General features: G+C 57.3%; 1 protein-coding gene across 3 annotated transcripts in view; it reads right to left on the bottom strand.

Annotated features, from left to right (window-relative positions):
- The window catches only part of SLC35C1 (solute carrier family 35 member C1), a 28458-nt gene extending 16193 nt beyond the window's left edge, over positions 1 to 12265 (bottom strand). The window contains exons 1-3 of one of the 3 annotated variants that reach the window (XM_046642831.1): positions 12003 to 12265; positions 10178 to 10704; positions 6351 to 6906 (exon numbers count right to left, since the gene is read on the bottom strand). In XM_046642831.1, the coding sequence (XP_046498787.1) occupies positions 6351 to 6906; positions 10178 to 10704; positions 12003 to 12145 (1226 nt within the window). In that variant the 5' untranslated portion in view covers positions 12146 to 12265. Of the gene's footprint in view, positions 1 to 5001; positions 6907 to 10177; positions 10705 to 11929 lie in introns of those variants that run through there. The other 2 variants (XM_046642833.1, XM_046642832.1) reach the window with 2 other exon arrangements.
- Positions 12266 to 13353: the final 1088 nt, after the last annotated feature.

The raw sequence follows: 13353 nt of genomic DNA, 5'->3' as shown, positions 1-13353 counted from the left end.
ATTAAGATTTAGTGCCCCCTCTCCCTTCCACAAGTCTTCTCAGAAGAGAAAGTAATAAAACTATGGCTATGGCAGCAAAGACAAAGGACCAGGGATTGGTACAACGTCTAAAAACACAGTATGTGCCACAGGGCCATCTCACCTTCCTCCCTGAAATCCTATGGGCCCTGATAATAGGGTGATGTGTGCAAGGTTCCCCACCCTTGTTAGCATAACACAGTCTAAAGTGCACCCTCAGTACATAACTGGGTCGACCCGAGGATGCTCTGGTTGACACAGGAGTGGGGGCCAGGAGGGAGCCTTGGCTCCCCCTCCTGCTCCGAGGGGGCTCCCCTAGCTTCTCAGCGGCACTGAGCTCATCTGGCCTCCTTCCCCCTATTTTACAGATGAGGAAACTGAGGCAGGGGGGCTTCAGTGACTTTGGGCACACAGCTGAGGACCTGTATATCTCAAAGGCAGTGGAAAGATGGCCTTGCCTCCCAGGGTTGTCAGGACTAACTGAGATAAAGGATGTGAAGACACTAGTCACACCCAGCACATAGTAGGCACTCAGTAAGGGCACTTCCCTCCTTCCCTCTGGCACAGGGGAATGAAAATTGAGGTGAGGTCGAGACCGGGTGCACAGGGACCTGGGGAGGGAGCAGGGAGGGGCTCGCTAGCTGGACGGGAAATCATATAATCCTTCTCTGGCTCCAGAACAACCTGGGAGCCAGACCACCGGCCTGGTGGAAAGGCAGCTGCCCCCACCCAGGCCCATCCTCACCCCACAGACTCCCTCCACCGGGCTGGGGCTCCTTCGAGAACATTCCCTCTTCCCAAGCCAGCCTGCGTCCGTGCAGAGAGCTGATGGGGGTGGGGCTTGTAGAAATAAAGACCACCCAAAGGAGAACAAACAGCCTGCTTATTCGGAGCTTGCTACAGCAAGGGAGTCAGCCACAGTCACCTGTAATTTGGCAGAGACTCAAAGGCAGAGGAGTGGGAAGATGGTGGCGAGACGGTCCCCGGATGGAGGTGGTGAGGATGGGGAGCCGGAATGCGCTAACTAGAAGGGGACGGGAGTCTTATGCGATTGGTCGGTCCTTAGCTGGAAGTCGGGGTGGGGGCAAAAAGTAGGGAAACTTCTAGTCAGTTGTTTGACCAAATCCTGACTCTCCTGGGCCCATTGCTGCGGAGGTTGTGGCCTGGCATCCAGGGCGGATTGCCGTGGAGGTTGTGGGTGAGAGTTCCATTGCCATATCTGGTTTGGCCAATGTCCGTCTGCACATTCAGCCTCTCAGCGTGCAGAGAGGGAACCCAGCTATGTGATTCGGGGTACATCGCTAACTTCTCTGTGCCTCGGTTTCCTCATCTATGAAATGAGGGCGTTCATCGTACCTGTCTCAGATGTTAATACATGTGAAGAACTTAGAACAGCACCTGGCATGCCACGAGTACCCAATGTGTTAGTAATGATAATAACCACAGTAATTATTATTAAAAAAAATTATGAGGATGATGCTCAGTGGAGAGGGTCCTAGCTGGGAGGAGGGGTCTGGGTTCTGACCCATCGCGCTGTGACCTTGGGCAAGTCAATCGCGCTCTCCGAGCCTCAGGCCTGTCTGTGGAATATGCGGCTGGACCCTCACTTCCAAACTCACTCCAGCTCTAATGTTCTAAATTCTCCACTGGTGCTCAGTGACAGCCTGCGGTCGCCCCCGCAACAGCACCCTCTCTGTCCCCTCCCCCATGCCCACACACAGCCTTCCTCCCTCTAAGCTCCCAGCACACCTGCACCAGGTGCTCCAGCGAGCGGGCTCTCTGCTCTCATTTCAGCCGGTTTTAGGTCCTAAATTTAGCCCTTTCACAGAGCCCAGTTTCTGGTGGGGGCAGGGCTGGGTGAGGGCTCTCTCTGGCAAGGCAGCTTCCCCCTGTCCCCCAGAACGGCACCGTGGGAGGCAAATCAGACAGGAGAGCTCAGCACCACCCTCTATTTTGTCATTGGCGCACTGGGCAAGTCATTCTCCCCTTTGGGGCTCAATTTTCTCATCAAGTAACTGAATTTCTCGTGTGTTGACTCCTTCAATCATCATACCATCTCTTAACTCAGAACAACTTTCTTTTCTTTCAGATGAGGAAAAGGATCAGAGAGGTTAAGAGATTTAGCTAATTTGTTCTTCTCCCAGCAGCCAGAGGGATTTTCTTAAGATGTAAATCAAGTCATGGTGCCCCCAGTGACTGCCCAAGGCTCTGGGAATAAATCTGACCCTGGCGGTGGTCAACGTGTTGCCCCCTGGCTGCGACGTGGCCCTCTGACCTCCTCTGTTCCCACTCTTCCCGGTGGTGAGTGGAGCCAAGAGGAACTGGTGTTTCCATGTAATGTCAGAAAGTTGCCAAATCTGTCTCTGCCCTCTCTCCTGTTTCTGGGATTTTCTTCTACCTGGCAGGAGGGACCCCCATAGGAAGAGCTCGTTAGGTTCCGCAACTCTGCTCCTGCCACTCCGGCCTTCTCTCTGGTCCTCGACCACACCCAACTCTTTTCGCTCCTCAGGGCCTTTGCACGGGCTGTAACCTCTACCTGGAATGCCCTCTCTCTAGCTCTTCCTGTGGCTGGCTCCTTCCCACAATTTGGGTCTGAGGTGAATGTTGTGCTCATAGAGAGGTCTTCTCTGGCTGCGGTGAAAGATGGCGTGAACAAAGCCATATTAAAGTAGGGCCAGAGCGGCCATTTCAGAGGACTTGCCTTGCCTGTCTCGCTTTCTTTATCTTCCAAACTGGACCAAACCACCAACATTCCAAGAAATCAGTAAGGACAAGAATATCTTGTTTGTAAGGACGATGAAATTCAACTTTGCTGATGACCGATTGCCAACCAATCAATGAAGGCGACCAAGTCTAGCCTTTTGCCTGATGATTGAACCTCAGGCCAGTCTATGAAGCACAAACTAGCCTTCCGTCCTCTAGCACCGATGAACTCGGCCTTAATACATCTCACCTCATCCTCCCTCTTCCCATGAAAACCCTGAGCCCCTCTCCTGTAATCCGGACACTCTTTAGGTTTCTACCTGAATCTGTGCTCCCAACTTGCAATTCTTTGATCCCAAATAAACGCTTTGCCTCTTAAACTGGTTTCTATTTTTGCAGGTTCACACAGAAGCTTCCCTTCCAATATTCCCCCTTTTGGCCTTTTGCGTGTTTCCTTCATGGTCCTTACCACGCTGCCCTGATTGGACGTCTTTTAGAGTCTTGTCCGCTGTTTGTCTCCCTGGTGCTTGGCGCAGAGTTAGCGCTCAGTAAAGTCTGCTGCGCTGACGTTCACAAGAGCAACAGCACACGGCATGCCGGAACTACACTGAGCGTTAATTCACAACCGTGTTGTGTGGCAGGAGGGACAAGGATTATCCCCGTATCTCAGACAGGGAAAGTGAGGCCCCAAAAGGTTGGGACTTGCCCAAGGCCATCAGACTCTAAGAAGCGGAACTGGTCCAGCGCTCTTTCAAAGCAGAAGACTGATGCATCCTGGAGGTGGGGTGTGCGGCAGCATCGGGCCGGTCACTGCTCCTAAATTCTCCATCTTTGCCCACCAGTTTTTTACTGGGAAGCCCACTTCCACATCCCTGCCTTCAGAAAGGGACAAGAGAGAAGAGGGGGCAGTCTGGGTTCTCAGGGGAAGGAGCATCACTTCTGCTTTCTTGCAGGGGAAACACTCCTGGAGGCCGTCTTGGCCCCTTTAAATACCATAGAGAGGAGCTGGGGGCGGTGGTGCTGACAGCGGGAGCGGGCTGGGACACTGGATGCTGGGATGCGGGATGGCTGGGACGCTGGACAGCTGGCTCTGGGCTGTTCCCTGAGCTTTATGTGTCAGAGCTGGGGTCTTGGGCAGTGTGTGGATCTAAACCCATCTACACACTGCACATCTCTGTGTATGTGTGTGGGGTGTTGCACAGTGAAGTGGCCTGGTCAATTGTGTTCTGGGAGTTGGAGGCCCCCTGAATGTTTTTTTCACTTATGAATTAAGTATTTGAGATGAAGCCAGAAGCCATGCATCTTTTCGTAGTCCTTTAAAACTTTGGGGGAGAAAGTTAAAATTTAGGTTTCTTTTCAATCGTGTCCAGGAAAGTAGAAATAACATTAAGAATGTTGTCTCGATTTTCTGATCATACGAAGGATGCAGAAATGATCATGGCCCTTCTGTTTAAAGGATCTGGCAACGACTTAAAAATCTATAGGATCAAGTCAAGATTGACCACAGCATTCAAGGCCCTTCACACCACGGCTCTCCCTCCTTTTCTAGTCTCCCCCAAACCTCTCACCACTCCCCAAATAGGTTCTTTCCATGGGCTTAACTTTGTTCCCTCAGTCGGTCTGTCCTTCCTCCTAGAACCCCCTACTTGCCCAGTAAGACTCAGTTCAAACATCCTGGCCCTTGTGAAGATGTAATTGATCCCCCACACTTGGTCTCTCCATCTTCTGAGACCTCAGGGCAGTATGTCACTCTTCCCATTATTGTACCTGTCACCGGGCCTTGACACATGTCTACACGGACGCCCCTCCAAGCAGATGTGGCTCTTCATATTAATACAACCTCCCACAGTGCCTGGCACACAGTAGGTGCTGAGTGTTGGGGATGGTTAAGGGTACCGTGGTTAAGTACCTATGCTCTGAAGGCAGAGACCCTGGCCTGAATCCCACTGCGGCCTCTTCCTCCCCATGCTCCTCTCGGAACCTTGGTGTCTTCATCTGCAAAATGGCGGATCAGCGATGGCGTCCACCTCGCAGGGTGTGGGGAGTGGGCAGGGTGAATCATGCGTGTGGAGCACTCAGCACCATGTCCAGCCTCCTGCGAGTGTCCAGGCAAAGGCAGCTATTACTACACGAGCCTGAGGTCCGGTCACCCACCTCCCAGGAAGAAGTGTGGTCCCCAGAGCGACCTCTCCCCTCGAGGTCGCCTCTCCACGGGGCCTCGTTCATACGCCCGGTCTAGACCCTTCCTGTCCTTCCTTCACTCAGTCCACACACACAGGATGTCTCACTCTGATTTTTAATTAAATCACACACAATTGAGGGCATCAGGCCCCACCAACTTCATTCATTTTCATTAGAAACCACTTGGGATTGGGTGTGGGGGGGACTGGAAGGGGGTGGCAATGAGAAGACACGCTCCCGGCCTTTCCCTATAGGACTAAAAACATCAGGAATGACCCCAAGGAGATGCGTGGAACAGAATGCCCAGCAGAAGGGACAGGGCTGTGGAGCCACCCCGAGCCTTCAGAGAAGAACGTAATTGGTAGTTTATCTCCTCCATCAGGATTGGGTGACAACCTCTGCCCCGCAGGGGTCAGGATCTGCGAGGACAGCTGAGGCGGAAGGCTCTGTGGCAGGTCCCTCACTCCATCAACCCCCTGGGGGTGAAGCTCCGGGGGAGGCAGATTTGGGAGGGCAGAGGTAGCCCCGGCGGCACTTTCAAGAGGTCGTTACCTGGCCAGGCAGCTGTGCCAGGTGCAGGGACCAAGGGACACGTGGCCCTCAAAGGCTGAGGAGTGAGGCAGGTAAAAGGGATGCCAGTGATTGGGAGGGGGGCTCATGACCTTGCTTAACCTGTAAAAGACGTGTGGTCCCCATATTCAAAAGCTGGAAATATGGGGTGCAGATAGCAGGAAAAGGGCTCTTTCCCACGAGGTATCCCATTCGTGGGGCACTTCCCAGCAGCCCCCCAGGGGTGCCAGCGCCAGGCTCAGGCATAGTGATCTTTCGTCCTCTCTCACGGGGCCTGCTGGTCTGGGCACGGGGAAGACGGAACCCTCGTCCATTTCCTGCCTCAGCCCAGCCCACGCTCTCCCCCAAAGGAAGGCTGGTTTTGGGGGCCAAAGCTAGGCTGCCAGAGCCGAGAGGTTCCCCAAACCCCTTCAGTTGGCCTGCGGTGGGTCACACCCCCATCTCCCCTGAGTATAAGTGCAGATGTACTGGCTTCCCCAATACTGTCCCTTAAAGGTGGTGGCCCGTCCCCAACCCCAAAGGTCACATGGAGGTAGAAGGCCCTGGGAGGGGGGCAGGAGGGGTGCAACCCCTCCCCAGCTCCCTGAGAGCTAGTGCTCTTCCAGAGAACCTCACTGGCTATTCCCAGGGGGCTCCCTCCTCCCTAGGGGAGGACACAAACTTAGAAATAGGAAAGGGGGTCGACACAGCTTGGGCAACTTACTGACATCACTTGAAAACACTGGTTCCATTTCAACCACCAGATTCCGCTCAAGTCCGTAAGCCGTTCCCCGTCCAGGCCACCCTGTCTGGGTCTGGACAGATGCCGTCATGGCTATTCCGCCCCACCCTGGGCATTCTCCCCGCTGGGCCACCCCAGGGTCCCCGGAGGAACTCACACCCCCACGCCGCTCTTCTCCTCCTCCTTGGGGCTGGGCTCCTCCTGCACCTTCTTCATCTCCCAGCCCCGGACCCACGTGTAGGCGGAGGAGCCCCCCAGCACCATCATGTTGCTCGTCCACCAGAGGAAGCTCTTGGTGTCCTCGTAGTAGAGGACGGCCAGCACCGTCTGGGCACAGGCTTTGGCCGTGCCGGACACGTTGTGGGTCAGGGGGCTGGTGAACTTGATCTGCAGTCCCGTCACGTAGCCGATGGCGAAGCCAAACAGGCCGCCCAGTGTCATCATGCCCCAGAAGTGGGCGCTGCCCAGCTGGGAGAAGTTGCGGAGGGTCTGCAGCTCCCCCAGCAGCAGGAGCAGGGGCAGGAAGAGGACGCAGGCGTTGACGTTGTTATAGAAGGTCAGGCGCCAGATGCTGCCATCCACGGCTGGGAGCACCTTCTTGGTGTAGATGGCGTTGAGTGAGACGCAGAGGCTGGCCAGCACGCCGAAGACGGTGCCCGTCCAGGACAGGGTGCCCTCGGCCCCCTCCTGGTCCACACCGAGCCAGAAGCCGCCTGCAGCGGGGAGAGGCGGGGGATGAGGACGGGAAGGAAGAAAGACAGAATTTTGCCACCAACGTCCACAGATGGTGTTCTGCCGCCCTCAGCATCCCATCTTCCCCACCCTCCCTGCAATAAAGATGTCCAAAGTCCCTAACACACGCAAGGCACTGACAAGGGTTGCGGAAGTGGCCCAGGACATGAACCCTTCCTCCTGGAGCTGACTTCTCCCAGAGGAGAAAGACATTAAAGCGACTCAGTTCCCAATTACTGCTTTAATGACAGTTGTAATGACAGGGTGCCATGGAAACCCACAACTGGGTGACTTGCTGGCCTGGGGCCTCTGGAAAGGAACATTGGAAATGAGTTGTGAAGGATGAGTCCTTAGCGGTGACCTAAGGTCTGGGAGCCCTGGCTCCCTCGTCTGTCAAATGGGAACCTACGATGACTTAGAATCCCTGTGGCCTGACTTTTGGGACAGTCACTCTCATCTTGTGTCACCTCCTGCTCACACAGCCTCCATGGCTTCCCAGTGCCCACCATTAAGTCTACGCTCCTCGGCCTGTCATCTGGGCTTCCCATACCCTCGTCAGCTCCGTCCCTGTCCCACGATCGCCCTGAGGAGTCGCTCATGTCCCCACTGCTCATGCCGGGGCTCAGTGTCCTGTTTGTTTCCTGCACCAGAAACACCGTCCTCCCTCCTGGGAGAATCCACTGCTTCTGCATGGTCCAGCCGGCCTCTCCAGGGAGGGAGTCCTTCTTGACACCCTCAGCACTCGGACCTCTTCCTGCCTGTACTTTCCTTCAAGACCTCTGCCTGCCCATGGCCACAGTCAGTCCCTTTAGTGACCCCACCTTCCAGAAGGCAGGGGCTGAAGCTTACGCACGTTGGATGCCAGCCACCGTATCCGGCAATTTGAGGGGGTAGGACAAGTTCAGGCGCCAGAGAGATTAGGAATTCATCAGGCTCTGCCATTTAGAGGCTGTGTGGCCTGTGAAAGTTTACCTAACTTCTCTGAGCTCCCATCTGTCAGAACTCCAACCAATCTATTCTCCACCTTGCAACCAGAATATTCTTTCTAAAGTACACATCTGCTCAGGTCCAGTCCTGGCTTCAAGGTCCTCCATGCCTCCTCTCTGCCCTCAGGAAATATTCCAGACTCAACTTGGGCAGCCTCGCATCTGGTGCGTCCCACTCAGGCCCAGCGGTGAAGAAAGGCACATGTAGTTTATTCTGTCTAGAATGTTCTCTCCTCACTCCTTCCTTACACCCGTCTAGCACTTCCTACAGATGACCTGCTTAGATGACTCTCCACCCCTCATCCCTGCCCTGGCCTGGCTTCCCCTGCACCTTCCACGTCCCAATCACAGCTCTTACCTCTCAAGCAGAACTTAGTTACTGTCATTGTCATCACCACGCCCTCCAGGATCCTAGGGGGGGAGTCTATCTTTCCCAAATTTGTAACCCCAAGCTTGGCATGGTCTCTGGCACGTGCTTGGTCATCAATTCCTATTTGTGGGGCAAGTGAATGAATGCATGGAGGTTGCTCTGGAGGTGGCTGTGAGATCAAAGGGGACAGGCCCTCCTACTGGTGGCCTTCCAAGTCCAGAAGGGACGGCCACCTCAAGGTCCCAGACCCCAGAGGGACTCTCAGCCAGAAGGAGCGTTGAAAGGTACTGGGTGACCTCTGGGGCAGGGAGCAGGAGCAGCTGAGACCCATCTTTCCCCCAAGAAGGAAGGAAGGGGAAACCCCGCAGAGAGGGGCCGGTCCGGGCTGGCACAGCGCACCAGCCTCGGGGCCCTGTTCCATCAGGCCGGCCGGTGAAGGCGCCTTCTCGGAAGCTATCTCCGCATCAGCTACTGCGATTACTTAGTCAGGACTCGGCCTAGTTTCCCCAGGGGCTTCACCCTCCTGCATGCAAATTCTCCTACCCAGAAGCCCCCCCTCCTGGCAGGGCCAGCAGGACTCCGAACCAGCTCCCCTTGGGGGGCCAGGGGAGCAGCTGAGAGGGATGTGCCAGGGTCTTAGCTCCTCCAGCTCTGACCTCCACCCTCCTCCCCTCGCCCAGGAGGACCCAGATTGAGCAGCCCAAGATCCAGGAGATGCTCAATGAGAGGAACATTTTCTAGGACAGGTGGCACGGGCGGCGCCCCTCCCCAGCAACCGGTACCGCTCGGTCTGGGACTCTGAGACACCAGCGAAGGCTATGTGGGTCAACCGCGGTGAACTCACAGAGCGAGGAAAAACCCGAACAGGTTCAAAGGCATGTCACCTCCCGGATGACCCAGAGCCCCAGGGGACTCTGAGAGAGCAGGATGCTGGGGGCGCTGTCACCCAGCTGAAACAGTTTGCCATGAGGGGAATGTTCTCTAATCTGTGTTGCCTAGTACAGCAGCTCTGGCCACGTGTGCCTCCCAAGCACTTCGAATGTGGCTACAGAACCAGCTTACAACACCTGCAACTGAGGAGCTGAATTTAAAAAATTTCATTGAATGTGAATGAATTTAAACTAGGTTAGAAGCATAGTCCGGGGAGTCTGGCCAATCTGGGTTTGCAACCCAGGCTGGCTACTTCCTAGCTGTGTGGCCTTGGGAAAGTAACTTAACGTCTCTGAGCCTCAGTTTGCTTGTTTGTACGGCATCGATTACAGGTGATGCTACCACCCACGGGACCTCTAGGGAACAAAGGAGATGCTTTATGCTTTCTTTATGTGAATGATTGGCACAATGTCCCCATCAACAATTCTTATTTTCTGAGAGGCAAGTCTGGAAAGACAGCTAAGAGCTCTCAAAGCTGATCTCTTGCACTGTCTCAGGCATTATCCTGAGCCTGCTGGGTCAGACGGTGATGGTATATATTAAAAGATGATGTGTGTGCTACAAAGAGCACTGGATGAGGAGTTAGGACGTTTGAGCTCTTGAGAAATAAGAGAGCTGGTGGTCAAGTGTCTGGGGCCAGATTGCTTGAGATCACATCCCAGCTCTGCTACTTATTAGCTGTGTGATCTTTGACAAATTACTTAACCTCTCTGTGCCTTGCCTTTCCCTCTGTGAAATGTAGATTATAATCCCCTCTTGTTATGAAAGGCCCTGGCTGGGCCTTTAACTTGCCGGGTGACCTCAAGAAAGTTACTTGCTCTCTCTGGGCCCCAGGCTCTTCCTCATATGAGTGTGGCAACAAGGGAAGAGGGACAGATTAAGTCCAAAGATGCTTGGCAGGGTTGATCTTTAGGGTTTCGGGCCCCCTGTGCCCCCCATTCCCCGTGGCCCCGGCTGGCCACTCACCGATGATGATGCCGCAGGCGAGCAGAGCGTAGAAGGACGTGGTCTGCTTGAGAAGCAGGTAGGAGAGCAGGACGTTGAAGACGGTGGTGAGGGAGCGGCCCACGTTGTAGAAGGCGACGCCGACGTACTTGAGGCAGAGGTTGTTGAAGGTGATCATGCCGATGAACACCACCGACAGGGGCAGGATGCTGCGGGCCACCCTGAGGTCCAGGCGCAGGCTGGGGAAGTCCACGGCGCCAGGGCAGCAGGCAGCCAGGGCGCTGAGGCCCTTGCACAGCAGCGTGGTCACCAGGCACTGGTAGAAGGTGACAAAGATGGGGGTGTCCAGGCGCAGGGAGGGGCTGTTCAGCAGGTACTTGTTGAGGAACACCATGGAGATGGACGTGACCCAGTAGAGAGAGACCACCAGCGCTATCTGGACCGCCCGCAGCAGAAAGGGCTTCTCCTCGCTGGCCTCCGCCTCCCCGGTGGGGTCGGAAGCCCCCATCAGTGCCATGTGCAGGATCCTGGACCGCTTCAGAGGGGCCCTGTTCATGGTAGCAGAGGAGCTGGGTCACTCCACAGCCACCACCGATTTCCTGGAGCCCAGAACCACGTCTCCTTTGTGCAAGCCACAGCCCTCAACTGTCACGCGGGGGGTGGCCTAGGGGCCTCCCCACCGCCCTCTGGGACGGAGACGTTCTGCTTTGGGGTGAGCCCCAGCACCTGCGCCCAGCCTGAGGGGGCTCATGAGACAAGACACAAGGAAGGGGAGACGGACAGGCTAAGGGTGCACAGGGACGACCTGTCATGGAGCAGGGGCTGGGGCTGGGGCCTAGTCGGGAAGGGTCTCAGGGCGAAGGGAGGGGAGAGGAATGGAAGGGGAAGCGGGGAGCGGAGGCGTGCAGGACGACGGGGCTAGGAGGGGGCGGAGGAGAGCGCGGGGACGGTGTGCAGAGTGCGGCGCGGCGGCTCCGGAGGGAGCGGTTTGCACGGAGAGGGGGGAGGCGTGCAGGGAGCTGAACGGAGGGAGGGCGTGCGGGGGGTTTGCAGAGGGGTGCAGGGGAGATCAGAGGTGCTTGGGATCGGGGTCCGAAGGACGCGGGCGGAGGCCGGGCGGGCACAGGCCCTCGGCGAGCCGCCCTCCGGAGCGGCGGCTGCGGCTCAGCCCAGCGCCTCCGGACATCCGAGGCCGCTCCCCCGGGCGAGGCGGGCCCAGGGCTCATTTCCTGACACGCCCCGGCCCCCTCCTTAAAGAGCCCGCTCGCCCGGCCTCATCCTTAAAGCCACAGCCCGCCAGAAACGGCCCTCGGAGGCGCGCTCCCCGCGCGCGGATGGTGGGGCGCTCTCGGCCGCCGCGGAAGGGTCCTGTGGGTGCTTGAGCCTCGGCCTCCCCCCCCGCCCCGCCCCGCCAGCTCCGTCCCTCGGACTCCGCGCATCTGCAGGTCCCCTCTGCTCCCCCATCCTCCGGCCGGACCGCGCCCCCAGGATCTTGGCACCGCCCCGCGTCCCTCGGCGTCTAGAGACCCCTCCCGCCAGCCCTGCGTCCCTCTCCCTAGCTTCAGCTCACTCCCAAAGCCTTGCTGCCGTTTTCCTACCGCCCCCAGCCCTCTCCCAAGCCTGAGACCCCCAGCAGCGCTCCCAGAGGCCGGAGGCCATACCGCCTCTTCCAGACCTCCGTCTGTCAGCCGGGTCCCCCCATTTGAGACCCTCCCCGCGGCCGGATCCGAGGCTCAATGCAGCACCCCCTCCCGCTTCTAGAAAACTCCCTACCCAAGTCAGGCTAGCCGCGAGCTCCGGCCTCGGGGCTGGCGTTCCCGGGCTGCGAAGGCGACCCCACGCTCACCTCCTGCTCCGCACTGGCCGCCCGCCCGCGCCACCGAGCGCCGCACCTGCAGCGCCGCGCCCAGGACCGCGCCCGCGGGACACGACTTCCTGCTCCCGGCCCCGGGCGCCGGCCCCGTGCCAGCCTCGCCGCCCGCGCCCCATGTGGGGCCCGGGGCGGCGGCGGGGCGACCGGGTCCCAGGCTGACCTCAGCCCCGGGTTACCCTGCCGGCCGGGGGAGCAGGCCCCCTCCTCTTTCCAAGCCGCCCCAGCCCCCGGTACCCCGCCCCGTCCGCCCATAACCCCCGCCCCCTCCCCCGCTCCGCTCCGCTCCGGTTACCGCCGCTTGCACGTCCCGGGGCCCGGCTGCATCCCTGGCCGGTAGCGCCCCGGCCTGCGCTTCCCGGAGCGCGTGCGGGCAACAGCCCGGATTCTTCCTGCCGCCAGAGTGGAGGGTCCCCCGCCCCTCCCAGGGAGCGGGCCTGGGAAGTCGGTCACCAGCCGTGGCCGGTCACTCACCAGGCCCCCAGGAGGGTCGACTTCTCCCTGGTTCCCGCTCTGGCGCCAACGTTGGGCGGCTCACGTCTCCTGAGTTCTCTTCACTGTAAAACTGGGGGGCTGGACTAGACCGGTGGGTCTTAACTTCCTTGCACAAAACTCTAGCTGGTATGGTCGAAAGTAGGGACGACCGTCTGTTTGTAAGATTTCGGACACCATTTAATTGGTACCATTTAATTTATGTGTAAGATGGCTGAGTTTTGTTTTGTTTTGTTTTTTGAGGAAGATCAGCCCTGAGCTAACATCTGCTGGCAATCCTCCGCTTTTTTGCTGAGGAAGACTGGCCCTGAGCTAACATCCGTGCCCATCTTCCTCTACTTTATACGTGGGATGCCTGCCACAGCATGGCTTGCCCAGCGGTGCCATGTCTGCCCCCAGGATGCCAACCTGTGAACCCCAGGCCTCTGAAGTGGACGTGTGCACTTAACCGCTGCGTCACCAGCCAGCCCCAGATGTCTGAGATTTGCTTTAAAATGCTCAGAACATTCACCAAAAAGAAAAGAAAAGGTCGATAGATAGATAAAACAAGAAAGGCAAAATGTTGATAATCACTGAAGCTGGGCATAGGTACGTGGGGTGTTAGGGGTCCTCTTACTTTTGTGTACGTTTGAAAATTCCCATAATAAAAAGAGAAAACCTATGGAGTCTACTTAAAGTGTCACTCTAAGTGCGAAGACCCTGCCCCAGCGTCACACAGCCCTTGGTGGGTTACCCGGAAATGGACGAGTAACAGGAAGATAGATACACACTGTCCGGCAGCCCCCCGAAGGCACCAACTCCCCCGTGAGCTCTGCCCCAGGTCCTGTCCCCTTCC

This window comes from Equus quagga, chromosome 17 (assembly GCF_021613505.1).
Source record: "Equus quagga isolate Etosha38 chromosome 17, UCLA_HA_Equagga_1.0, whole genome shotgun sequence".
Lineage (NCBI taxonomy): Eukaryota > Metazoa > Chordata > Mammalia > Perissodactyla > Equidae > Equus > Equus quagga.
The sequence above is the reverse complement of the archived record's forward strand: the minus strand, read 5'-3'. Positions and strand labels throughout refer to the sequence as shown.